At 36.9% G+C, this 27,016-nt stretch overlaps 2 protein-coding genes and 1 long non-coding RNA gene across 5 annotated transcripts; all 3 read right to left on the reverse strand.

Moving 5' to 3' along the window:
* Positions 1–416: 416 nt before the first annotated feature.
* On the reverse strand, positions 417–2,719 carry LOC120011481 (transcription factor MYB34-like). The gene is made up of 3 exons (XM_038862605.1): positions 2,490–2,719; positions 2,213–2,342; positions 417–1,315 (listed from the first exon to the last, which is right to left on the reverse strand). The coding sequence occupies exons 1-3, from the start codon at positions 2,620–2,622 to the stop codon at positions 550–552; spliced, it is 1,029 nt and encodes a 342-aa protein (XP_038718533.1). The 5' UTR covers positions 2,623–2,719; the 3' UTR covers positions 417–549.
* Positions 2,720–4,745: 2,026 nt separating this feature from the next.
* Positions 4,746–14,062, reverse strand: LOC120010149. Of its 2 annotated transcripts, none has more exons than XR_005470826.1 (5): positions 13,733–14,062; positions 12,869–13,544; positions 5,443–5,649; positions 5,340–5,359; positions 4,746–5,248 (listed from the first exon to the last, which is right to left on the reverse strand). It is a non-coding gene; the product is annotated as an uncharacterized LOC120010149 (long non-coding RNA). The 2 variants fall into 2 exon arrangements; XR_005470827.1 differs by having other exon boundaries at positions 12,869–13,517; positions 13,733–14,061.
* A 4,486-nt stretch (positions 14,063–18,548) lies between these two features.
* LOC120010819 (DEAD-box ATP-dependent RNA helicase 14) lies at positions 18,549–26,359 on the reverse strand. Of its 2 annotated transcripts, none has more exons than XM_038861701.1 (9): positions 26,202–26,359; positions 24,176–24,517; positions 23,787–23,939; positions 23,562–23,630; positions 22,744–23,013; positions 21,661–22,011; positions 21,243–21,520; positions 20,040–20,393; positions 18,549–19,388 (listed from the first exon to the last, which is right to left on the reverse strand). In XM_038861701.1, exons 2-9 carry the CDS (start codon positions 24,491–24,493, stop codon positions 19,058–19,060), a joined length of 2,124 nt encoding a protein of 707 aa, XP_038717629.1. In that variant the 5' UTR covers positions 24,494–24,517; positions 26,202–26,359; the 3' UTR covers positions 18,549–19,057. The 2 variants fall into 2 exon arrangements, with proteins under 2 accessions (XP_038717629.1, XP_038717628.1); XM_038861700.1 differs by having other exon boundaries at positions 24,176–24,519; positions 26,188–26,358.
* Positions 26,360–27,016: the final 657 nt, after the last annotated feature.

The following is a 27,016-nucleotide window of genomic DNA, read 5'->3' on the forward strand; positions in this document are numbered from 1 at the left end:
ACTCCGGATTATAAATACTAAATACTAATGATAACATTGATGATTTTCATGCACAGAAAGAGAGAGAAAGAGAGGATTTGCTTTGTTTGGTTCCTCCTCTGGCCTTAAATTTTGTTAGTCTAGAGAGAGAGAAGTAGCCTTTCTTGGCTTTTTAACTTTTTCTAAATAGGTATAAACGTAGAGTGGGTATAAATAGCAACACCCTTTTTATTTTTATATTTTGGGGTTTTTTTTTTTTTGCAACTAGACTAGTTGCCTTTCACAAGAAATTAACAAAAAATAATAATAAAAGGGAGACCCTCTATAATTTTAGCTTTATGATAAGGGGTGGCAAAATTTAAAAGGCTAATGAGGAGAAATACATGTATACATATATACACATAAAATTGATACGGAATGGGCTTAGGAATGAGGTAGGCAACTAGACTTAAGAATTAGGATTTTAAGACTAAATTTATATGGAATAAATTTAGTTTTAACTTTTGAGCGGCTCCTGCTTGAGTGCTCGATTCTTAATCTAAAATATAAGTTATAACTATTCACAATTAATCATCCAAACAAAGAATACTCTTGTTGGCAAGTGCCAAATAGCTCATCTGAATCACATCTTGGGACACAATCACTATTCGACTCCAAATATAGTATCGACATTGGTGACTCGATGTTATAGTTAACATCGGAAACGCCGCCGATGCCGCCGCCACCACCGCATTCGCTATCATTGGTACTGAAAACTTGCCAATCATTTAATAAATCAGGCGAATCACTTGTTTCGATATTATGACCATCGCTCCGAGTCCGACCAACTTCAGCTGATTTATTAGGCAGCGTTAAAATGGATTTTAGTGTACTAATCCCAAGCTGTGGCGAGCCGAGCCGCGTAGCCATTTTGTTAAGCAGCTTAGCCGAACCCGAAGAGAATACGGAGATCCGTGATTTAAGGACCACATCAGGGTCAGTATCGTCATTGCAGTTAACACCACCAGCGCTGGTGGTACTAGAACTGTTTGATGACAGCACTGAGTGGACAGCTTCGAGACGTCCAAATGGCGCGAGCTTTGAGGCAACTTTGTTGATAATGTGGGCCGACCTTGAAATGGGCCTGGAACAAGTGGACGGGAAATAGTTGGTCTCACGTGGGGAAGATCTGACAGGAGTCACGTGGTTGGTAGTAACATCAGAAGTGGGCCCAGTGGGCTTGTGTGTCGTTGGATCGATACGAATCTCAGTCAATCGTTTCTTAAGATGCGTGTTCCAATAATTCTTGATCTCATTGTCAGTTCGTCCCGGTAAACGGCTCGCCATTACCGACCACCTGCACAAAATCACAGATTCTTTATTGCGGAAAACAGAACACTTTAAAATGTAGCATAAATAGTAATATTTATATAATAAAAAATTATCTTACGTAGATGCTTGTAAATTATATCAACTAACGCACTACAATCTCATCATTAATTTGAAATATATGGAACCAAAAGCAATGATCCTCATTTGTCATTTCACTCATTTACACTCTCAAAAAGTATGCGTAAGTTAATATAATTTACGAGTGTCCGCATAAGAGAATTCATATTTCTATAATATCAATAGAGAATTTTTAAGGGGAAAAAAGATCTATTTCTAATTTCGCACTTGTTTATAATAATAATATTTTCCTTGGATTGGATTATAGAGTCAAAAGTGAAATAATTGTTTTAAAAAAAAACTATTAGATTGTAATTGCATCGTTTTGGAAAACTAAATCATTGAAGGGTAAATCTCTGTGGTTCGAGTCATTTCGAAGTACGTCTGTTGTAATTCCAAAAGATTGAGAATCATCCTATATACTTAGCCTTATCTCTTGTGAAATTCTTTTTATAGCACCTTTCATGGTGGAAGTGCTTTTTTTGTTTTTTTCCGTCAGAAAGTACACCTAAGCATTCTATATTGCCATAAGAAACTAAAAGTTTTACCACCAATAATTTTCCCCCTCCGACCTCCTTATTTGGCAAAAACAAGGTTGTTTTCAAACTTCGCATTGATCGGTCCAACAAAATATAAATTAAATGAAAGAAACTTGTCAGAGATAAATCCAAGTATAAGGATATCTATCAAAGTTTTTGAACCACTGTGGATACGTTTAAAAATGACCTAAACCACAAGAGATATCTGTAACATTTACCCATCACGAACAAAATTTCAAATCAAAAAAAAAAATAAAAATTTTCACCTGTTGCCTAAAGTAGCATGAAGGTTGATAATGGTTTGCTCTTCATCTGAACTGAATTGCCCTCTCTTAATGGTTGGACTTAGGTAATTAGCCCATCTTAGCCTGCAACTCTTACCGCACCTCGAAAGACCTACAAACAAAAGAAGTGCAAGTTTAAACACAAATATATATATATATATATATAATCTTAAAAAAATATCCCTCATTTTAATGAACTTCAATTCATGTGACACGTGAAATATCCATTGATTAATAAATCGATCGAGATGAGAGTGACCTGCTTTATGAGGCAAGGTGCGCCAGCCTCCCTCGCCGTGCTCGCTGATGTAGGCAACGAGTTTTTGATCTTCATCGGGTGTCCATGCTCCTTTCTTCAGGCCTTGTGCATTGCAACACGGAGTCCTCCCCATTGTGATCGATCGATCTTCTTGTCTTGTTAAGACACCAGCATCAGCACCACCAATCAAGTGAAAGCAGCAGCTACGCTAAATGGGAGCACGACTAGACCATTTATGCATGCATGACTACCCAAAAATGATTGATTTTGATGCCTAAATAGAGGCCGGGGTGACAGGAGATGCACCATTTAATGTCTTTAATTTTCTAAACGACAGAATCATTCAATCATGACTCTGAGTGGGGTCCGTACATAATTCATTTAGATATGGGAGACGTGTAATAAACTGATCCAATGAGTTTGAAATAGGGGAGAGATAGGATAATTTCTTGATATATAGTCTGTTAACCCACATAAGCTAATTTATAAACTAGTTTATAAAGCTCTAATAAGCTACAAATAATAAACTTCAAATCGAAGTTTATTTTAGAGTTTATGTTTGTTTTTTTCAATTTTTTGTGGTTCTTTTTTATTAAGATAACATTATATATAATATTATAAAATTTTTTTTTTGATCTTTTCAATTAAATTTAAATAGATATTTTTTTTATAGTAAGTGTGTGTTTGACAAAGTGGTTGTGTTAATTTTCAACACTAACTATTAAGTTATGGGAAAAAAACTGAGTTTAAACCTCTGAAATAAGTTATGAAGTGTTTGGTAGAGCTGTTAACTATTGTTAGCAGGGGCAGATCTATGCTTAGTCTAGCCCACCCTCACATTTTTAAAAAAAATTACCATATATAATATTAAATAACCAAATTTCAAATTATATTCACTTATTTAAATTTTTCTAAAAATTTTACAACAGGTATGGTTAATTTAAAAATAATAATTATTGATTGATATGCACTCATAATCATACAAGTGAACAAATATTGATTGCTACACACTCATACATGATGATAGAGGATTTCAACTCAATGAAAAATTGTTTAGCATAACTTAAATGATTATTTATTCCAGTCACTTTTTAGTATATAGATTTTGATGTTTAATTTTAAGTACTATATAGATATTTACTTAATTTAAGGACTAAATAGATATTTACTTATTCTCGATAACTTTTCATTAAATGCCCTAAAACAATTTTCGGGGCACTGACCCCGAACCTCCGTCAACCTTCAGCTCCCCTCTCATAAATTCCTACATGAACTGCTAACCAAGCCCACCAAATCCATTTCCTAGATCCATCCCTGGTTGTTAGCAGTTAAGTTGTGTAAAATATATGTTGTTTGTATTTTCTTAATTTCATTTCAATATAAATATTAATTATTATATTTATTTCATTTTATTAAATTAATCTATTTAATATAAATATAAATATATTTAATATTAATAATATAAATAGACAATATATAAATATATTTAATAAAAACTCCTAAACCCACAACAAAAAAAATTTTAAAAAATATATCCATCATGTTTTGGCGTGGGTCCCACGTAAAAAGGAGTGGGACCACCACAAAAAACAATACCTTTTGACTTGGGACCCACACTAAAAGGGCACTGCCCCAGAAAAAGCTCCTTTTGACTTTGATAGCTTTTTTTGGGAGGGTGATACCGCCCAATGGTACCCTGTGTTTGGTGAATCGGATCCGCTCACCAAATAAGGCCAAGTTAACTTATTTTTGACAGCTTATAAGTTAGATTATTTTGATAACAAATAAGATCTGTCAATCAGAGCTATAATAGGATAGCTTATGCTATAAATTTCGTACAACACCTGACAACTTATCTCACAACTTATATAAATATGTGCAACCTCACAAGTCTCAAAGCTTATAATACTTTTTTAGTAACGTGAAACCCACCCAATTGTCTACCGAATAACTGCCTAGCTAGTAAACAGAAGATCCCACAACCTCCATGGATTAGTTGAAACATGAGCCGAGGCCCAATATAAGAAATAAAGCAGAGTAACATTCGTACACGTTGAGATAAATTGAGATAATGGAAAAATTCATAAAGTTGAACTTACAACCTCCGGCTTATAATACCTAAATACTAAAGTAAGAAAACTCAGCATTAATCCCCTTGTGTTAGAGAGCCAAAATTACATTATTACATTGTTAATATATATATATATACACTAGATCGTAACCCCCGCGTTGCTGCGAGATCTTTATAATAGGATAATAACCAATTTGCACCTAGATTTAATAAACCTGAAGACAACCAAATGTAAAGTGATAAATTTTCGTGTAAGTAGCCCATAAATAAAATCGGATGACAACGACATGTTGAGCAACAAATTTTCGTGTAAGAAGCTCATAAATAACAATCGAACACTACGTAGAATATGGGAAAAATTCACAGGTCAGCCTGTATCAAAGATGCATGCATCTTGTATGCATCTCGTATGTTCCTACACATCACCGTGGGACGCTTGCAGATCGTCGACGGTTTCACGTTCTATGAAGGAATCTGCAGATTCTGATGCTGTGTGGAGGACTTTTCTGCCCTCTAATTGTCAGGACATAGTTTCCAAATCATCAGCTTCAACATCGTCGCCGTTGGTTCTTATGCCTAAGAAGGAGCTTTATTTCTACCTGTGCCAGAATCCCATCTTCATTGGGGTTACACTATTCCTTTCTTATTTTACTTACGTTGCTATCAGATTCATTAATAAAGGCAAATCCTGCATGACAACTAATGCAGATTGGTTACGGTCTCTAGGACGAACAACAAAAGTAAAAGGAACCCACTTTGGATGTCATAATGATGTTTACCTGCTCATCGTCTACACCAGCTGCACAAACAATAAAGCAAAAAAATTATCAAACGAAATTAACCAAGTTTTGAAATTTAAACAAAAGAAAGAAGTAAACATACTTAATAAAGATTTCACTTTATTGCTCTGCAAATGTCCAATAAAATGTCACTCGATATCCTTCGGAAGTTGCAATTTTTTCTCAAAGATCATCCAAAAACTCAGAATCCATATTCAACAATTTTGAACTCAAAGCAGCAGTTTTGAACTCATAGGTGATAAAATTCACAGCCAACCCAAGGCCTCCAAACCTTCCAAGATCGACCATCCTCCATATGATAATCTTCATTACAATAGAAAAGCTGACACAATCAGTAAATTAAGTTGTGTAGAATGATATTCAACATTCCAAAAAAAATCTAATAGTCACCACCAATAAAAGAATTCCAACTACCATTCAATACGAATGGTTAATCACTTTCACGTAAGTAGTGCAGCATAGCCGGATTCATTATAAGTGAAGACAAATTTAGTTACTACCGTAGAAATCCATTTATTGGGAGCCCTATAATTTTTTTTTCATGAGATTGGTGATGATTGAAGGATCCCTAAAGGTCAAAAGCAATCCCAAAACATGATTGATCCCAACACATGTGAAAGTCATGGTATTATCTAGTAGATGAACCAAGTTTCTCCAACAGCAAACCAAGACATATGAAGCAAACAATAGCTGAATACATAGTTACATACCTGCAAAGCTAAACCCGAAACCCTAAGCTAACTATGCACCATGTGCAATCTGAAGATGGCCTCCACACTTTTAAGTACTCCTTGTTGGAAATATAGCATGCAATAATCAATTTATTAATATTTATATTGCATGAAGAATGACTAAGTTACAAAACAGTAATATTAATAGAGACAGTAACATAGCATATTGTATGCATATCACAATAGCATATATGAACTCAAAAACTAATGCTTAAATTAAAATACCAAAAACCGTAAACAGCTGGATAGGAATTGTGGGAGCGAGGTACGCCTTTTACGAATCTCCTTAAAGAGAAATGTCCCAGCCACTGGTGCTAAGCTCTCCGGATAGACCCTTCCCAAGATACAACACTCCGCAAACCACTAGTAAGCAGCACTTTAACACTAATGGACTTAGACGAACCAATTTAGAAGTACACTCTCAGACAGATGATGACAGAGAAGCAGAGACTTAGAAGAGCAGAATAACAGAAGAAGAAGAGTTGTTGTACTGTGAAAGCCGCTGCCAAGCTCTCCTTATATAGGAGAGCCCAGCAACCAAAACTTAGAAAAATCAGTGAATAATCATTGATTTTTAGGCCAAAAATGTTGCAACCACTAGCTCATATTTTGGGTTGTTACGACTGCTATTTGACCAGGTCAGGTGCAACAAGACTTGACCAAGTCATGGGTTGCAATTTCGGGCTTGACTAGTCCGTATTCAATTCAGCATTTGGGCTTCTCTTTTACCAGCTTGTAAAAGAGTGCAAAAATATAAGAAATTGTTGGGTCAAGTAAGAACCCAAGTCTAAGCCCGCGTAAGGGCTTGGCCTTGCCACGCCCGATCGACCGGCCGATGCATGCGCGCGTGTGTGTTTTAGTCCAAGCTCATAATGTGGAGTCTCTCACTCCTACAAAAGCTTGGGTGCCCTTAAGCCCAAAGTCTTACTACAACACTTGAGCTTATAAACTACACATCCACATGGTATTTTTTCAATATGGGATTTCCATACACACACTTATTGCATTATGTTCACCATGCTCATCATGATCACTTTGGAGTCTTTTTACATTCAACCAAAAAATGATTTCGTCACACTAATTGCTCCAATTTATTGTCCTTATAACAAGAATCAATTGCCCATAAATTTCATTCAATAATTATTATTGAGCTTTCAATCAAGTCTTTTGCTCCCTGACCTTGTTTCTTTGCTATTTGAAATATCAGTACAATAGTGCCCTGTATTGTATTGATAACATATAACATGATAGACATCAAATCAATGATCATCTTCATGTATCAATAGACCAAAATAACAAAATAACAACCAATTATAGTAGGCTATCACCAAAATTTAAGCATTCTTACCAAAATGGCTTCTCCAGGTAAGATGGCACTCTGATTTGCGGTCAAAAAACTTTGGGATGTGGAGATAGAAAGCATTGAAGAGCGAATAAAGAAGAAGAACAGTAAATTACTTAATATGCATAGAGTTTTGAAGATGATAAAACCCGTAAACTCCATGAGAGGCCTTTGGTAACCAATCTTCTCAAAGAGAAACAAAAATTTTAACGCTAATCATCAAATAAAAGAGAAAGTTAAAGGGTTTTTTTTGGAAAAGTGGCACTTTTCAAAACTTATTTTTGAAATCTAACCCAATTTTTTAAAAACATGAAATCTAACACTTTTTTGAAAGGAATTGTCCCAAATACCCTTATTCCACATTGTATTTGACGCTGTTAATCTACGATTTTTGCCTCATTCGATCGCCCCTCTACACCTGGTTATTCATGGATATGTTTTATTTAATTTTATATTTGTGCTTCGAGTTTACAGTGGTTAGGGTATGAATTTTTCAATCTAGTAGTGCTTAGGGTTTCGAGTATTCATTCGAGCAGTTTAGGATACTTTGTGTGCTATGTTCCAGTATTTCATATTTGTTGTTCGAGTATTTTGTTGTATTTGTTCGAATATTTCAGATTTGTTGTTCGAGTATTTCGTTTTATTGTTCGAGTATTTCAGATTTGTTGTTCGAGTATTTTATTTTATATGTTCGAGTATTTAAGTTTTCTAACTTTAACCGTCCGTAACTTTTGATCCGCTTGTGTGTTTCCTTATTATAATATGTTTCCGAGGACTGATTTTGAAGACCTAAAAGTCAATTTGGGGTTTACTCTAGTTGAGATTCAGAAAGAGATTGAAAATGCGTCATTTTGAATTACATGTTAGAGTAATTGTAATTATTTATTCGAGTAATTGTAATTATCTGTTCGAGGATTTCAGATTTGTTGTTCGAGTATTTTGTTTTATATGTTCGAGTATTTCAATTTTTGAACTTTGATCGTCCGTAACTTTTGATCCGCTTGTGTGTTTTCTTATTATAATATGTTTTCGAGGACTGATTTTGAAGACCTAAAATTTTATTAGAAGTTCACCCCAGTTGAGATTCTGAAGAAGATCGAAAAGGCATCGTTTTGAAGTCCAACGGAGTTAATAAGAGATGTGAAGAATATTTTTTTGTTATACATTTTCTTGTTCGAGTAAATGGTGTATATGTTCGAGTTTTACAAATATTTGTTCGAGTAAATAGTTTATATGTTCGAGTAATACATTTTTTTTCTAAATGGAAATGGTGTATATGTTCGAGTAATACTATATTTGGTTCGAGTAATACAATCAACCGTTTCATATGCAACTATGTGTTATAGAAAAATTTCATGACCACCTCATTCGATGTTTGATCAATTCCTGTAATATTGTATATCTTCTCCAAAAAATCATCATAGAAAATTGGCTCATTCACTACTAAACATTTCTCAGTAACACCAATGAATTTATAAATTCCTCCTGAAAATTCTCAGTCTTTGCCGTATATAACAACAAGGTCAACAACACTTATTTTTGTAAAAGAAAATGTAAAATTCATTTAGAAACACTTTATAAATCCAAATACTCGAACAGATGATTACAATTACTTGAACAGATAATTACAATTACTCTAACAGATAATTCAAAACGACGTCTTTTTGATCTCTTTTCGAATCTCAATTGGGGTTTACCCCAAATAGACTTGTAGGTCTTCAATATCAGTCCTCGGAAACATATTATAGTAAGGAAACACATGAGCGGATCAAAAGTTACGGACGGTCAAAGTTGAAAAACTGAAACACTCGAACAATAAATCTGAAATACTCGAACAAATACAACAAAATACTCAAATACATATCATCAATGACTCGAACAAATAAACTATATACTCGAACGTATAAACTATTTACTTGAACAAATATTTGTAATACTCGAACATATACACCATTTACTCGAACAAGAAAATGTATAACAAAAAACTGTTAGACTTCAAAACGACTTCTTTTCGATCTCCTTCCGAATCTCAACTGGGGTGAACCATAAATTGACTTTTGGGTCTTCAAAATCAGTCCTCAGAAACATATTATAATAAGAAAACACACGAGCAGATCAAAAGTTACAAACGGTCAAAGTTGGAAAACTGAAATACTCGAACATATAAAACAAAATACTCGAACAACAAATCTGAAATACTCAAACAATAAAACGAAATACTCGAACAGATACAACAAAATACTCGAAATTGGACTCCTAATTAAACTAGAATTAAAAAATTGGAAACATAAAACGTGCAGAAACTTAATTAACTCAGTTGGACTACAAAACGATGTCTTTTTAATATCTTTCCGAATCTCAACCGGGTTTATCCCCGTTGACTTTTAAATACTCGAACAAGAATTTTAAAATACTCGAACATATATAATCAATTACTCGAACAAGAATTTTAAATACTCGAACAGATAACATCAAATACTCGAACAAGAATTACATGTATTTGTTTAAGTAATTACATATATTTGTTTGAGTGTTTGCCTTTGTATGTTCGAGTACTTACATGCTGCACTTTTCAGTAGTGAACTTCACAAATCCAAACTCCTTTGACTTGCCACTCACATGATCAAAGAAGTACTGTAATATCCTGGTCTAATTTTACACTATTCATAGTATCTTCTCGTGGTGGTTGAGGTGGAGGGAACCTCTGTGTTGGTGAACCGGTATTTGAAGGAGTAAAAATTAAATTGTGATAAAATTATAAAAATATTTTTAATAAATGGGGAATTTTAAAGGAAAATTTTTAAAGTAAGAATTACTTAAATCGGATTTAAATTTGATTTGTTATGAATTTTTGAAGTTAATTATAACAATTTAGTTAGGGGCGTTTTTGACAGATGGGTGTTTTTGGTAAGTCAAAGTTATTATAAAAGAAAACTTAAAATCAAAAAAAAATAAAAATTCTTACGCAGTTTTTTCTCTTCTTCCTTTTCTCTCTCCCGTACATCTTTGTTACTATTCATTTTCCGAGTCCGACGACGGTGAGCGACACCACCGGTACCAAAAGAAGCGTATTGACGAGACGAGTATAACCCAACTTGAATCACGTCGATCGGAGTTGTGGTTAGGGAGATATCGGAGTTTGAAGTTCCGATTTCCTCGGATTTCTTTTGGTCGATCCGGCCGATTCCGGCAACGGTTTGACGTGTTTCAGGTACCTATGAGTTTATCTCATCGAGTTCTTCAATTTGATATAAGATTTGACAGGTTTGGGTGGTCGGATCGCCGGCGATGGGGTTAAATGGGTTTCCGGCGAGTTGACCGAGTCAGGCCGAGTTGACTCGGTCAACCGGCGAGTTGACTCGGCTGGGTACTATTTGACCCGATTTGACCCGGTCGGGTACTATTTGACCCGGTTACTGACCCGGTTACTATTTGACTATTGACTTTGACTCGGTTACTATTTATACGTTGACTTTGACCAGTACTATTTGGCCGTTGACCATAGTTGACCGACCGTATTTTTACCGTATTTTCATATATCGTGTTTTTCGGTGTAGACGGTGGTCACGATTGAGATTCGGAGCGGGTTAACTTTTCGAGGTAGGGGTTGCCTGGGACGCGTGCTTGGTTTTAGCACTCTCATTTCCAGGTAGGGGTTTCCATTCTCTTGCATGTGACTTTAGAGTTCCGGTTTTAGGGACTCTGGTGATATTATGGTTTTGTCGGTTTCCAGGGGTGGAAATACGACCTGTTTGCATGTTGATTTATATTCCCTGTTATATATATCATTGTTGGTATGTTTTCTGAGAGTGGGGTGATTGGAGGTGTTGGATGAGGATATGGATGTGGATGTGGATGTGGATTGTGGGCCCATATAGGCGCCCAAATGATCGGATATGGATTTCTGATGGATGATATATATATACATATACAGACCGGATATATACCGGTGGACCGTCTGAGATGGGGTGCATCACAGGGGACGCCCTCTGGTGTAGGCTATGCTATCGGGATACTCGATCCTCATCCAGTTTCGGTGTAGACCTGGATTGAGACACCCTACGGGGATTAGGGTGGGTCCAGGGGTGATGGATTGTTGGAGATTGATGTGGTGATTACAGTGTTGGATAGCCTTATCGGCTACCATTTCACTTGATTGGATTGGTGTATGGATTTCTGGAGACCAGTGTGGGTGGTTCTAGTGTTGCTTGGCCTTATCGGCTATTGTGCTATTTGGTTAACTTACTGATGGATGTATATTTCCTGTATTGCATACTATGCATTTCATTTCTGGATTTATCATTATTATTTATGGATATTGGCGTTTCCTCTCTACGCCCTACTGAGCTTTGTGGCTCACCCCTCTTCTTTATCCCCTTTCAGGTGAGTTGGATGTAGGTGATGGCGGTCAGCGGCGGGATGCGTGAGCTGGTGTGTAGCCTTGGGCTGACTCTTTAGTGGGTGTGGGGACTTTTGATATTGTATTTTGTATATATTACTGGGTTTGATATCGGGTAGATATATTTTATTATTCCGCTGATGTATTCATACTCCGGTATTTCAAGTGATTTAGGTGGTGGTATGTATGATATTTTGGGTTCAGTACTGGGTATTATACATTGTGGGAGCTAGTATGATTATTATTATTACAATTTATTTTATTGAGTTTAATTGTATGAGTTGGGATCAGGTTCGGGGGACGGGGTGTCCCCTGCCGGTCACGTTCCTGTGGTATAGGTACACTTCGGTATACCTTAGGAGAGAGGGGCGTGACAAGTACAGAGCCAAAGAGACCTTCCACGAATGAGTGACAAACCGATAGCCATCTGGGGAAGGTGAGAGCACGTGAGAGAGGCAAGCAACTATTCGAACATATATATGTAAATAGTCGAACAAATAAACAACTTACTCGAACTTTTGTATAAAGTTGGAACTCGACATAACCTCCTCAGAGGCTCAAACCCTAAATAACCTATTCGAAAGAAGCCCTAAACTGCTTGAATGAATACTCGAAATCCTAGGCACTACTAGATTGAAAAACTCAAACCCTAACCATTGCTAACTCGAACCACAAATATAACATTAATTAATACATACCAAGAAATATTAGGTGCAGAGGGGCGATCGAAAGAGGCAAAAACCGTAGATTAACAGCATATTTGAGGATGAAAACTATCGGAGCGAAGCGTAGCGTTGAATACGATGGAAAATGGTGCCGAGGAAACATAACAAAAGTGAAAGAAGAACAATTTGAAAGGAGATGTCGCAAGAAGGGTTTGGGTTTTAATGGAATAAGGGTATTTGTGACAATTCCTTTCAAAAAAGTGTTAGATTTCATGTTTTTAAAAAAGTGGGTTAGTTTTCCAAATTCGTTTTTCAAAGGTGTTAGTTTTCCAAAAAACCCAATAAAGAGATGTAAGGTGTAAGAAACTTACATTGATTCCAGCGTTTGATCCTCAAATCTTTATGTTCAAAGACCCAAATCTAAATTCGGGCTTTCAATTGAACAGATCTTCATGTTCACAGGCCGGTACATGAGATCTGCCAAAGTACGTTCAAAGCACAATTGTGGAAAGGAAAAGAAGAATTCATTCGAAGCATCAGATTTGCAAGATGCACGAAGTATGCTCCACCAGCTTAGGAAATTAGCAAGAGCAGAATTTCAATATTCTGAAATGTAAACACAATCGTGGAAAGGAAATTAGCAAGTATATATGTTTTAATTGATAGCATTGTCGGTTGAAAAGAGTCCCTCCATGCTTAAGCGACATCATTATAACCACCACCAGAACAATTCATAAGAAGAGAAGTCATATTACGCAAACATAGTTGAAAAAGTTCCTTTTCACCTAGCGTAATTGCGTAAATTGAAGACCCCAGCTAGAGAGTAACCCTAATCACTCTACCCAAATGATTAGAATCGAAACAAAAGAGAAAGATATAGCGACCTAATCGACTGGAAAACCATACCTGGTGATGATCGAAGAATAATCAAAAGGAAAACCTAGAAAACCATACTTGGCCACGATCATGGATTTGAATAGAGGCTATTGGAGAACAAAAGAACCATGATCGAGTAGACCGCTGAGGGAGGTAGCAAAGAAGGAAGTCCTCGTGATGAGAGAAAAATGATCAAATAATCAAATAATCAAAGAAACTGAAGAAAAATATCAAATAATCAAAGAAACTTATTTAATTGAAGAAGCTTATTTCTGGGTTTTCTTGCTCTGCTATTCTATCTTACACTATGGTTCCCTCTCAATTAATTAAAAAAGAAGCACCATAATTTGGACACAAACCTGACAATAGCTTTTAAAGCATTCTTTGCACTTTGAAGGAGAGAAGCCCACGCGATGATGAAGCCCAGCTCCACCGTACACTCATGCATCAACCCTTAAAATCAATGATCTGATCTTAACAAAGAAGAAAGTGAGAGGAAAGGGGAGAGGAGAGAGCTTGAAGAAACCTGGGAACCACACCGTTCACCCGTACAAATACATGAAAAGCAGATACATGCACCTACAGATCGAGCGTTCGTGAAGTTTCTGCTATTTTCTTTAGTCTTATTCAAGCTTTTGGTAAAAAACAACCGAAGACAACGTCGGTTTGCTTGGATACACAATGGAAAGGGCACCAAAACGATGTCGTTTTGTTCGCCAAGGACCCCACAAAAAACCAACCACTCTTGTGAGCAGATAAAAAGTGTCGGACTAACCGTAGAATTGCGCGAAATCTTTGGATTTTAAGAGTATAGTATAAATATATTACGTAAACGTTTCATTATTAACAAGTACTAGGCCAGATGGTCAAAATAAGGAAAGAAACATTGAAACAAACTAGTATTAGTGGTGAACCCGCGCGGGCGATTGTTTATATTTGAATATGAAGCTTTAAAGTGACAGTTGATTAATAATTTCGCATTGATAGTTTATATTACAAATTATTGATCCGAATTTTAATTTGAAATTTAAATACTTAGCGTTGTTTTTAAAAAAATTTAATTTAGTTATTTTAAATACACTTTTGTGTAAAGATATATTCTAAAGAAAGATCACCTTGACAGTTTTAGCTCGGTGATTTGTAATTTTTTTAAAACTAATAAAATCACATGCAGTCAAATATAAAGCTGAATATGAATTTTCATAGTGCTGGTGCATTTTAAAAAACCTTACACATTATTCAACAATAAATAAAAATAACTATTTAGTTCTCATCTATCTCACTTATTTCCCCATTTGCACGATCATCCACTAAGGAATTATCTTCTACGGGATCATCCTGTATGAGATCTCCTAAGAATACATCCTCAACTGGATCTTCTTCATCATCAGAGTTTTCTTCTTCGGTGTCTCTTTGATGTCCCTCTAATATTTTCATGTATGCTTGCATCTCATTTAGGTTAGATATCATAATATGGTTATGTTGATGCAAGCCATCCCAGGACATTTTGCATTTGTACGAAAGAACAATGTTGTTCCTGTTAGATGTTTTACGTCTAGATTTCCTTGTTATTCAATATCCACAAGAAAATGTAACCCTTCATTTGTTAGCTGATGTATTTTTTTCCTCATTTTCCATATGTCAATGTGTCGTGCAACTTTTTTTTGTCTTTAGACAGTTTAAAAATATTTACACAACTGCGGACCCCCAAAAAACTCATATTATTCTTCAATTTTTTTATTGAAAATGCTATAAATAGTTTATTGAATTGTATAAAAACAATAAATAATGTATTATATGTGCACCTTTGCCTTATTGATCCGTAATAATTTGGTTGTTGTCTGACAACTAATTCCATGATTTGTAGGGTCAGACAATAATTTGGTTGTTTTATTGAAGTTGTTCATTTTTCTCATGAAGTTCTTGTAGTATCTCTTAGAACTTTATTGTGATCCTGTATGTTTTTATGTGTTATTTTATATCTATATTGTGAATACGTTTCATTTAAGCTTGTATCCTTTTGTTTTTCTATGTAATTAATAGGTGATAATTGATATGACTATTTGTTTTATTATTCAATATGATTTTAAAATTATTTGAATATTATTAATTGTATGTGGTTGTGAGTCTTAAAGTTATTCAATATATTTTAATTTAATTTTTTCTTTTGTCCGTTACATTTTGTTTTTGTTTTTTTAAATAATTCTCATCACTCAAGTTACCAATCATTCCCTTCTATTAGGTTTGATTAGAAAGTGCAACCTTTAAGTTGCGGCATCCTGATGAGAACCACACCGACCCACAGCCACAGACCAACCCCCCCTTGCCAACCAAAGCCCAACCGACGCCCTTTCGGGCCGGCTGTAACCAAGGCCCATGGGCTGAATCCCATGAAAACCTTGGCTGGTAGGTTGAGAAGACCATGCGCTTATAATCTAGGTTTGGTCCTCCTATTTTAACGATGTGGGATCTCATCAGACCTCCCCCCTTGGGGAGCCGACGTCCACGGCGGCTACGCTCGCCTGGCGGCTGCACTCGCCTGGCGGCTACGCTCGCCCTTCAGACGGCAGCCCTTTCCCGGACGGCAGCCCTCTCCGCAAACGTGAGTACCTCTCAACGAGAGCACCAATGATGAATACCACACCGGCCCACAGCCACAGACCAACCCCGCTTGCCAATCAAAGCACAACCGACGCCCTTACGGGCCGGCTGTAACCAAGGCCCATGGGTTGAATCCCATGAAAACCTTGGCTGGTAGGTTGAGAAGACTATGCGCTTATAAGCTAGGTTTGGTCCTCCTATTTTAACGATGTGGGATCTCATCACATCCACGCGGCGCTGGAAATTGCGGAGAGGACTTTTGAATCCTTCGTGTGTGTATATATTTATTGATGATTGATTGATGATGGTGGATCCTTATAATAAAGTTGGTTAGATTTCACAATCATTGTTTGATCTTTATTATTGTATTAGCAGATACATATATATTTATTGATGATTGATTGATGATGGTGGATCCTTATAATAATTCTCATCACTCAAGTTGCCAATCATTCCCTTCTATTAGGTTTGATTAGAAAGTGCAAGCTTTAAGTTGCGGCATCCACGTGGCGCCGGTAATTGCGGAGAGGATTTTGAATCCTTCGTATGTGTTTGTATATATATATTGATGATTGATTGATGATGGTGGATCCTTATAATAAAGTTGGTTAGATTTCACAATCATTGTTTGATCTTTATTATTGTATTAGCAGATACCATCAAACAACCTAATTACAAAAGAAATTATAGCATAAAAAAAAAGTAAATTGAAAAATCCTAATACTTACTATTACCAAACTAAATTGAAAAGTAAAAGAGAGACATTATTATTTAATAGGCACAATAATTGGAGTGTTAAAACATTTAGTAGGCAGTCCTTAGACATGTTTAGGGGGATTGAGGGGAGGTCTAGTGTTAAAAAAACACTGGACTCCTCCGGTGTATTCCTCTAGCCGTCGGATTAAATCTGACGGTTAGGAAAATAATCCCTCTTTTCTAAATCATTAATGCTCTTTCACATTTCTTCTTTGTCACAGCAAAGACAATCTCTGAAAACAAGTAATAAAAAATAAACAAACAAAAAATATATTAATTTCAAATCGAGAAATGCTAGAAGTGCAGAAAAAAATGGAGAAGAAAAATGTGAAATATATCGCATGCCCCCTTGCTCGAATCCAAAGATTCCATGGAAGGAGACGATAGGATGGAGATCTTCAACATTGGTTGTCGTCATCGTCGTAGTTATGCCTCTAGCCACCTCTTCCTTGACCACAGGTTTGAAAAAACCTTCAATCCATGCCTGAGAAAGATCACCAGCAACAGCAGTGCTGAATCTGTAAAACGCATAAAACAAATGAACCACCGAGCCCATGAAAAAGCGAGGCCTTTTCAGACCCAAAGAAGAGAAAACAAAGAAGGCTCTATCTTGGAGAAAGTTGGATCTTGGAAGAAGAAAGTAAAGAGAGAGATTGAGAAGAAAAGAAAAGGAGAGAAGACTTCGAGATTTTTTTGATTGGGAAAGGTGTTAAAAAATAAAAAATAAATTATTTTGTTAACCGTCAGATTAATCTGACAGCTAGAGGAATGCACCGAAAGAGTCCAGTGTTTTTTAACACTGGACCTCCCCTCAATCTGTTTAAGGAAATCCCAAACCCTAACGAGAGTTCAAAAGCCCAAATGATGGTCAGTAGTGGTCAGTGGTCACAAGCTTCAAAATTTTCAAAAGTCATTTTGACTATCCATCTTGTCACAGCAGAACCAACGCCTTATCAAACAGCAACTAAAATACTCCTTAATCCTCCAACTCCAGCAAGAAAGTCATGGTTGACAACCAACCTGCACAAAAACCAACACCAAAACATATAACTAGCATCTGAAACACAACATGGAATATCCACAAAATACTACTCGATTTAAAAATATTATATTCCTCTCATTAGCAAATGACAGTAACTAAAACAATACACTTTTATTTATCAGGGATCAACTATACACCAATAAAAATGCAGGCAAGAATGCAATCAAAAAAACGTGTTTTTGGGTGAAAATGCATTGCTACAAACATGACAGACAATTGTAACACTAATTAACATACCAATAAGACCACTCTCTGTAGCCAAATAAATAAATTAATAGACACAGGACAAATACACAAAACACATATAGAAATCCACAGTAACAGATACAAAGAAAGATGATAAAAGAGACTGTACAGAGAGAGAGAGAGACGGCCTGCCCACGGTGCAAGAAATTTTGGATGACTTCCCAAACTTCACAGCTTCGTCTTGTATCTGCGTAGTCAACTCCCTCGTCGGTTAGTGCCAGGCCCAACAGCCATCCGGATTTAAAAAAAATGATAAACATTAAATGCACCCCATTTTTTTACTAAATATACCCCACTCTAGTGTGTTTTTAAAGAGTTAACGAAATGTACTTAGTAAAAGATAGGATGTAAACGCAGGAGCAGGAGCAACCAAACAAACAATCAAATCGTGGCACATAACCCCTGCCCGTACAAGTAACTAACAAATTCAAACCCGACATGCAAGTAAATCCTGAAAGGCTTCTATGAACTGAAAAATTCAATAATCAATAGTGCAGCTTATGCTGATCCAAAAAAAAATAAAAAAAATCTGCACCAACAATCTAGAATACTTCTTGGGAAAAATCAGTAGCAAGTCTCCACAAGAGTTACCAACTCTATACAATTTAGTACTCAAAAAGGAAGGGAAAAACTACACTCCAACAACACAAGTTTTCTGTCAATGTTAAATTTACATTTGCACCCGCACATGTCAATGTAATACATGGTACTAGTTCTAGTTTAGTAAAGATTACATTAGACACAATTCAGTAAGCTGATTTTCCACCTATTAGCCAAAAAGAAGGGGAAACCAACAGTAAGATACTTCCACCATCCAGATCTCCAAAAGGCAGAAATCACCCAAAAACCAAAATTTGCGTTTGGATTACCCTACATCCCTCACTATCCAGTTGCTCTTCCCCACCTGACTACCTCCTTCCCTTTTTATGAAAAGGGGATTAAATCCAAAAAATACATGCCAGTTAAAAACGTGATCATTAAAAGTAGTATTAGTACAACCAGGTAACATTCGAAGAGTAAAGGATCCATCTGCTCCCCTCTACATACCACCCTCAACTGGAGGTAAGAGGCCATCACCTTCAATTCTGCCTTCCTCTTCTTCATCCCCAAACTGTGGCCGGTCAACAAATCCCCCATCATCTTTTTTAGGACTCCATGATTTTGCAGAATTTCTGTAGTCCTTTGCATCGTCACTTTTGTATGGTGGCACCAGATGGTTTTGAGCCATTGACCGGCCCCCTTCCATCATTGCCTGGTGGAAACTCCGCACTGGAGACCGTTCCCGTTTGGATTGAGCCCCGTCAAACCGTTCAGGGCTCCTACTGCGACTACGGCCTCTATCATTACCACCAAAATAACTGCGGTCATACCTGCAAGTACATAACACAAGGCCTTCATTAGTATGCATCTCAACATCCTTGGTTCTAATTTCAATAGAGCATTTAAGCATTTCAAAATCACATGAGACATCAACAATTCAACACTAGGTCATTAACAAAGAAACAAGTATGCAAAATGACATTTGACTGAATCTTTTGCTTGGCACTTGATTCTTACACACTTGGTATTTCCTTATAGAAAATGCATCATTCATTGAAGAAAGGGGAAGGATAGAAGAACCCTCTTACTGTATTTGTATCTTCTCATCCCATATTTTCGACATTCATTTGGCTCTTTCACATGATGTTGTCAATCATCTGGTCATAGAATAGTGTGTCAACCACGTGATCAAATCTTTATTTTCCACAACTTTGGGAAGATGTACTTGTCTTTTCTACATTTTTTCACATCTAATCTAACTATGAAGTAGTTTCTGCTTTATTTCTTTCCTTCTTACTATGAAGTATTTTCAGTGAATATTGTGAGAATTTGCTCAAAGCCAAAGATAAAATACAAGACAAATATTATTAAACTAAACGGAAGAAAAACATCAATACAAGCAAGAAAAAAAACCACCATCACATTACATATCAGGGAAATTCAAGTTTGAAAATTCAACAAAGAAACAACATATTACATACCTATCGCGGGACTCACGGCCATATCCACGACCTCCACCTCTTTCTGCCCTGCCAGAAGAGTAACTTGAACCCCTTCCACCATAACCAAAGTCACTTCCCCCACCATGGCCTCCATCACCAGAAGCCCAACGCCTAGCCCTTACCATGCCACCACCGCGAGAAGCCATTCCACGAATTTCTGAAGGGACTTGCTGGTTTGCCCCTTCCAAAACTTTGATGAGATCTGAAGCATGTTTTGCATCCTGGTCACTGAAGAAAGTGTAAGCCACTCCAGTGGCACCGGCCCTCCCAGTCCTCCCAATCCTGTGAACATAGTCCTCAACTCCAGTGGGGAAGTCGTAGTTGACAACAACCCTGCAAAAATATCAACCCCAAATGTCGTAACCAATTTACCATATAAATATCTTCACCAATTCTGAAAAGATAGGACTACATGAATAAAGCTAACTTTAAATGAAAGTGGAGGGCATATTATAAACGTACTCATAGTATTAGAATAAATCAATGGAAGCAGCTAAACTTCGCTTAAATGCTTTCTACTACAGGATGTCTTAAAATCGCTTAACAGAAACTTTAGAAAGGGAATAGCACCAAGGAGAGCCACTGATTGCAAACACAAACACATAACAGAGTACATCCAGAAGAACATGCTATTTACAATGGTTGGTTTGAGTCAAAAGACACTGTACTAAATATCTGAAATGCCAAAATCCACATCAAAGATTCCTCTCAGTTGAAGGCGCTCATATTTTTAAAGAACTAATAGAAGAGGTTCATCAGAGCCTTGCAGGAAGATGATACTACAGCCAACAGAATCCTTGTATGTGGGATAACAAATACTACTCTGATGACTTAATTTTTTCTAAGTAGTACCTTGCTTCACTCAGGCAGAAACTTCAACTTCCAAGGAATGAAGTTTTAGATTAAGTCAAAAGATTTTATGAAAATCTCTAACACCTAATCCACTAAATAAAAATAAGGATTTTGACCTTGTAAGCCCTCTACAACCATCTCTTGGGTATATTCCACATTCCACAACCATGTTATCCACTCCATACTTGAAGCAAAATATAAAACAGAGATTAACACTCGACACCATCAAATAAGGAACCCAGAACATGATCGTCCATAGGTGTCCATGAACTGACATGTCTAAACATTCCAAACATCTACTAGAACTTCCTAGAAGATGGCTAGTCCTACCTGATGTCCTTTACGTCCAGTCCTCTAGCAGCGACATCAGTTGCAACAAGCACTGGAGATCTCCCAGTACGGAATTGACTCAGCACGTAATCTCTATCAGTCTGTGACTTATCTCCATGAATGGCTGCAGCTCCAAATTGACGGGTAAGGTTGCGAGCTAGTTGATCACACATTTTCTTGGTTGAACAGAAAATAATTATCTTTGACCCAGGTTCTTGAGACCGTAATATTTGCTCCAGCCGTCTGTGTTTCTCCATGGGTGGCAGTACCTCGATATACTACAAGAAAAAAGGACACTCTAGTAACTTAGTCAATAACCCTGTGTATAACAAACAATGACGTTAACAGAGAATTGCCTGTCCAAGGGGCTTAAAAAAGTACCAATCCATAGAAATTCTTTTAAGATCAGAGTTTGTACCTGCGTGATCGACTTATTAGCCACGAGCTCATCGACATTCCCAATATTAACCTGAACAGGATTCACAAGCAAATCTGCTGCAATTTTCCGAACTTCCTTTGGCCAAGTGGCTGTGTACATAAGAGTTTGGCGACGAGCAGGCACCTCCTTAACAATCTTTCTTATCTGAGGTTCAAAACCCATGTCCAACATGCGATCAGCCTCATCCAGCACAAGGTAAGAAACTTGATGAAGGCTAACTCTCTTCATCTCGAGAATATCATTCAAGCGGCCAGGAGTAGCGACTACAATATCAGTTCCTCTATCTAGATCACGTAATTGGGGACCCTTAGGTGCTCCGCCATAAACACACTTCAACCAGTACAAAACATATATGTAGCATCAGAAACACAGCATGGAATATACACAAACTACTACTATTTTCCGAACATCGAAAACTTAAAAAATAATATTCCTCTCATTAGCAAAAAACAGTAACAACAAAAATACGCTTGATTCATCAGGGATCAGCACCATTCCAGAATTGCAAAGTATCAGAGAAACAACACTACCATCCATATCATTTTGCAATTGGGGTTAGGGTTACCAAAGTTTTAGTCCTGTTTTAGCAGCTCTCCGCTTTTTTTCCATTCCTTTATTGGTGGTTAGGGTCGGAGAAAAGGGTTGAAATTTTTTTAATAAAACTTTTATCTTGGCAGTCATTATTATTTACTTCCTAAAATGCTAGCAATTTCAAAACTCCACTGCAGCATGGAAGGGACTAAAAGAACAGGCAGGAGGGTTACATTGTTCTAACTGCAAATTAAGGAAGATATGAGGTATGCCCGTAAAATTGCAGGCAGGAATATTATTAAAAACAAGTGACTTTGAACAAATGCATTACTTAAAACATGAGGGAGAGAATTGTAACCCTAACATACAGCAAGACCAGCTCTCTGTAGCAAAAAAATATATTAAATATAAACACAAAAAACACATGGAAATGCAAATTAAGAACTACAAAGAAAAATAATAATTGACTTTTTTTTGTGTGTGAGAAAGAGAGAGGGAGAGAGAGAGAAGACAAAGACATGCGCAACGCACTGTGCAAGAAATTCTTGACGACTTCCCAAACTTCACAGCTTCATCTTGAATCTGGGTCGCCAACTCCCTCGTTGGTGACAACACCAACACAGTTGGACCCATCTGAGGGTTATTACGGCTGCGCTTGAGATTAATGAATCCTGGAATTAAGTAACCCAGAGTCTTCCCAGAGCCAGTTTTAGCAATGGCCACTATATCTCGACTTTGCAAAGCAACAGGCCATGATTGTGCCTGAATTGGAGTAGGGGCAGAGAAGCCAGCATTCTGTACCTGGAAAAGGCGGAAGAAAAATTCCAGTAACACCATAAGCGAGGTACTGGCTTCAATATTTCTGGTTTGTATTCTTTAGACTCATATAGGAGTGGCTAATGGCAGAAGAAGCATCATCCCCCCCTATGCAGTGAGCCAAGGCTTGCGATGCAAGCAACAGCAGGAGGAGGCCTCTTCTTCCGTTTGGACCGTGGCAGACTGAATCATCACCAACAGCAGTCCTGGCCACGAACTTGGGTGATTCGGAACGCCCACCACCAAAATTGGTCCACCATTCACCGCTCCAAATAATAAGCAAGGCCCCCAAACAGAGGGCACCACAGCGTACGACATTAGCTCCTCACAGGAGCAAATATCGCACCTGCGACAAAAAAAAGTAAAGATAGCAAAAAAAGAGTAACATAAGTCTAAATCTTAATATTGGTCCTCCATCAGTTACAGAACTTTTTACAATAATAGTCCATAAGTTTGGCAACTTACTTGGACACTGAGCTATCAATACAAGATCAAAAAAGGAAAACAAGAAAACAAAATATATAAGCCAGTACCTCTCGAAGAATCTCAGGAGGAAAACCAGTGGCTTCAAAAGACGTAAAAGGGGCAGGCACTTCACCTCCCTGTCAACAGAAGTAGTGAAAAATCATCAACATTACAAATAAGAGAATAAGAATGCAGGGCAAAAATATAAATAAGGGGAATACACCTAGCAACAAGAACTTGGCAATCCACAAAATAAATAAATTCTAAAACACTAATTACTATTAGACACTCACAATAACAGTGATTTCGTGCCGACGACGATAAGCCTCCACAGATAAACTACTTCCTCCATCCGATGATCCATACCCTCTAGTAGATCCTCCATGTACAGCAGCTATAGTCCCATTTGCATCATTGTGAGATTGAGTTAGTCCGCCCCTCATACCCTAGTGGGGAAATTTTAACGGAAAAAACGTAACAATTAATAATAAGTGTGGAAAGGTATGAGAAACACAGCTGGCAGAATCAGTTGAGGTGGAAAGAGGTATAATATTCATAAAAGAAAGCCCAACCAGAATATTCCGGTAATCTACAGTTAAATTGTGCACAAAAATTCAATTCCATGTCAAGCAAGGATCAGGAAGAAAGCATAATGATTTTGTTTACCGCAGATTGCAATTACCTGATTACCCCTTGAACCTCCCTCAAATTTTGACCCAACATCTTTGTCTCCATTATACCTATCATCTTCCTTTTCAGGAATGTAGCCCCTGTATTGTCCTTGAGAAGATTGCTGAACTTGAACTGAAGAACTTACAGAAAATGAGGAAGGTTTGAGTGGCACAGCCGAGCTCATAGGCCTCTCATATTGAGTGATATTGGTCTCTGGATTCCAAAAGTAAATATACCCAGTTTTACCGTCTACTAGACCTCTCCATGGCTTGGGAAGAGTAGGATCCTCTGGAGCATATCGAATAGAGGCCATTGCAGTAGAAGCCATAAAAAATATAGCACAGATAGAATACTGTCACCACAATAATGGGAAAGATATAAGATGATCTATGCTCAATAAAGAAATTCATCTAAAAACCTAATGAGAATAGTCACAATTTAACCAGCGAGTAGCTAGTAAGACTCCACATGCACATGCATATATTTTAAAGTAGGGGATAAAATGCAAATACATTAACAGTTTGCATAAGTCATTTCTACCCTTATGACCTGGGAAGAGAAACTACATCCTATGCCCCAAAATTGTCAGAATAGGTACAAATGAACTCATGAAATGCACAAGGCGTTTAAAATAAGGAAGCAATAAAAAAAAAAGGAAATGGCATAAAAAAAATGCAAGGAAAATAATATTTAAACAATGGATAAAGAATAAGCTGCATGATCAGGAAGAGTAAACATGCATTTATGGAGCTATATTAAGAGGTTGGCATTGCAAGCTTGACCTGTATCATGTTTGGAATGAAGAAATAATAGGGTGCACATACCCTACTACAAAGACGAATAGTTTTTCAAATCCATGCTATCAATGACATTGATCTGTGGCTATTACTTACACACAAAGGTTAGGTTAAGTTTTTTAGTTTCACTAGCTTCTCCACGTAGCTATTTGTTCCTAAGGCTGCTAAGTGTCCAAACTTCACACATTTGCTTGCATCTGATTGAAAAGTTTGGATATCCAAATATAAAACATTTGAAATTTTAACACCATTTCCTCCCAAAACTCCAATGCAAACGTTCTTCACAGTGAAATAAAGCATAAGATTAGCAAAACCAAAGGGAACGAACAGTTAGACTAACACCAAAACAGGGAGAAAAAGAAAAGAAAAAAGGAATAAATTCTCAGTGTCCCAAATCCAAGTCCTTCATTATTGAGCTAGACACTTTACAGTTTACAGCCTAACTCAAACCAGCATCAGTATTGTCAATAATCAAATAAGGGGGGAAAAAGCCTCTACAAAGGCTGCAAACTTCTCTAAATGTTAATTTAGTTCGGAAGGCATGGTTCAAATAACACCTAATTCCAAAAATTGAATGTGACGCAGTCAAGCAAATAGTGTTGTAGTTTTCAGATGATATCAGAACCAACATGAAATACATAAATATATATCGGACAGTATAATCCATATATTTCTGCCTCTTGATTAAAAGTTTGGATATCAAAAAATACAGCATTCAGAATTTTACAAATTTCTTTCAAATGCATTTTTCTTAGCAGCCAAATAAAGCCTAAGATGAGCAAAATCAAATGGAAACTGACAATAAGACTATGAAACCAAAAATATATTAAAAAGGAGCACCAACTCCCACGTATAATTTCTGCACGAATCAGGGAGCCCATAAATTTCTACCTCAAAACCCAATCATCCATCAATGAATGAGCAAGCAACCTTAGAATCTTTTAAAAACGCCGCAAAACCTAACTAGTAATGAAGTTTTAAATGCATGATTGAAAACTACACAGAAGTCCAAAACACAATGGTAAAACAACTCGTTCTGCACAAAAAACCTAGAATCGGAACTTAATTCCTTCTATTTAGGAAATCGATCTTATTTGAGCCCACATACTGACATACATACCCCAAACTACACTATATTCGGTTAGATCGTGGACATGCAAGCCAGATTCAGATCAAAGAAATGTCAGATTTAGATTTCTTCGAACAAAAACCGAAAATCATAAATGGGAAGGAGAGTACCTGGCGGCGTCGATTGGGTGGTGAAATTGTCGATGCTAAGAAGTAGAGAAATTCTGTCGTTATGCTGAGTTCGTCTCCCAACCTTCAGCCCTCGCAGCGAGAAACCTACGCTTTCGGAAGGCAAGCAAGCCGAGAGAGAAAAGGCGGAGAGAGTTGTTATAGGAGGAAAGCTGAAGATTTATAGAAAAGAACAATAGAGAGGAAATGACAACTGTACAAGAAACAGTAGCTGTGGTTAGGTTAGAATTTGACCATTGTTGGTTCAAGCCGTACTATTCAACTCTTCAAAATATATGTCATGATTTTTTAGACAAAAAGGTCTTTTCATTCCTCACCTATGGAGTGAGTTTCATTTTAATCCCTAAGTTTTTTCTCATATTTTCATTCCTCAAATATTAGACAGTACTATTTTCATCCTTCAAATGCGATTGGGGTCGGGAAATGCTTACGTAGTACCTATGTGGCACGTCGAAGAAATTTGATAAGACAAACAATAAGATGTCACGTAAGATTTTTCCGTCGCTGGATTTATTCGAGAGATAAACGGGATACTTTCCCATAGTTGAGAGATGAAAAAGGGAGAACAAAAGAAGTTAAGGGACGAAAATGAAACCCGACCAATAATTGAGGGATGAAAAGTATCATATTGACGGATTGTTTATGTTGGGTTTTTATAAGAGTAAAAGACACTAATACCCCTATGTTATATATCTAGAGAGCAGACCAAACCAAAGGACCACCAAAACCAACAAAACAATTCAAATAACAAATGGAAAAACTTGCTGCCATCAACAGCTCACAAAAATATTGTTGAA

The sequence above is a fragment of the Tripterygium wilfordii genome, chromosome 12 (assembly GCF_013401445.1).
Source record: "Tripterygium wilfordii isolate XIE 37 chromosome 12, ASM1340144v1, whole genome shotgun sequence".
NCBI lineage: Eukaryota > Viridiplantae > Streptophyta > Magnoliopsida > Celastrales > Celastraceae > Tripterygium > Tripterygium wilfordii.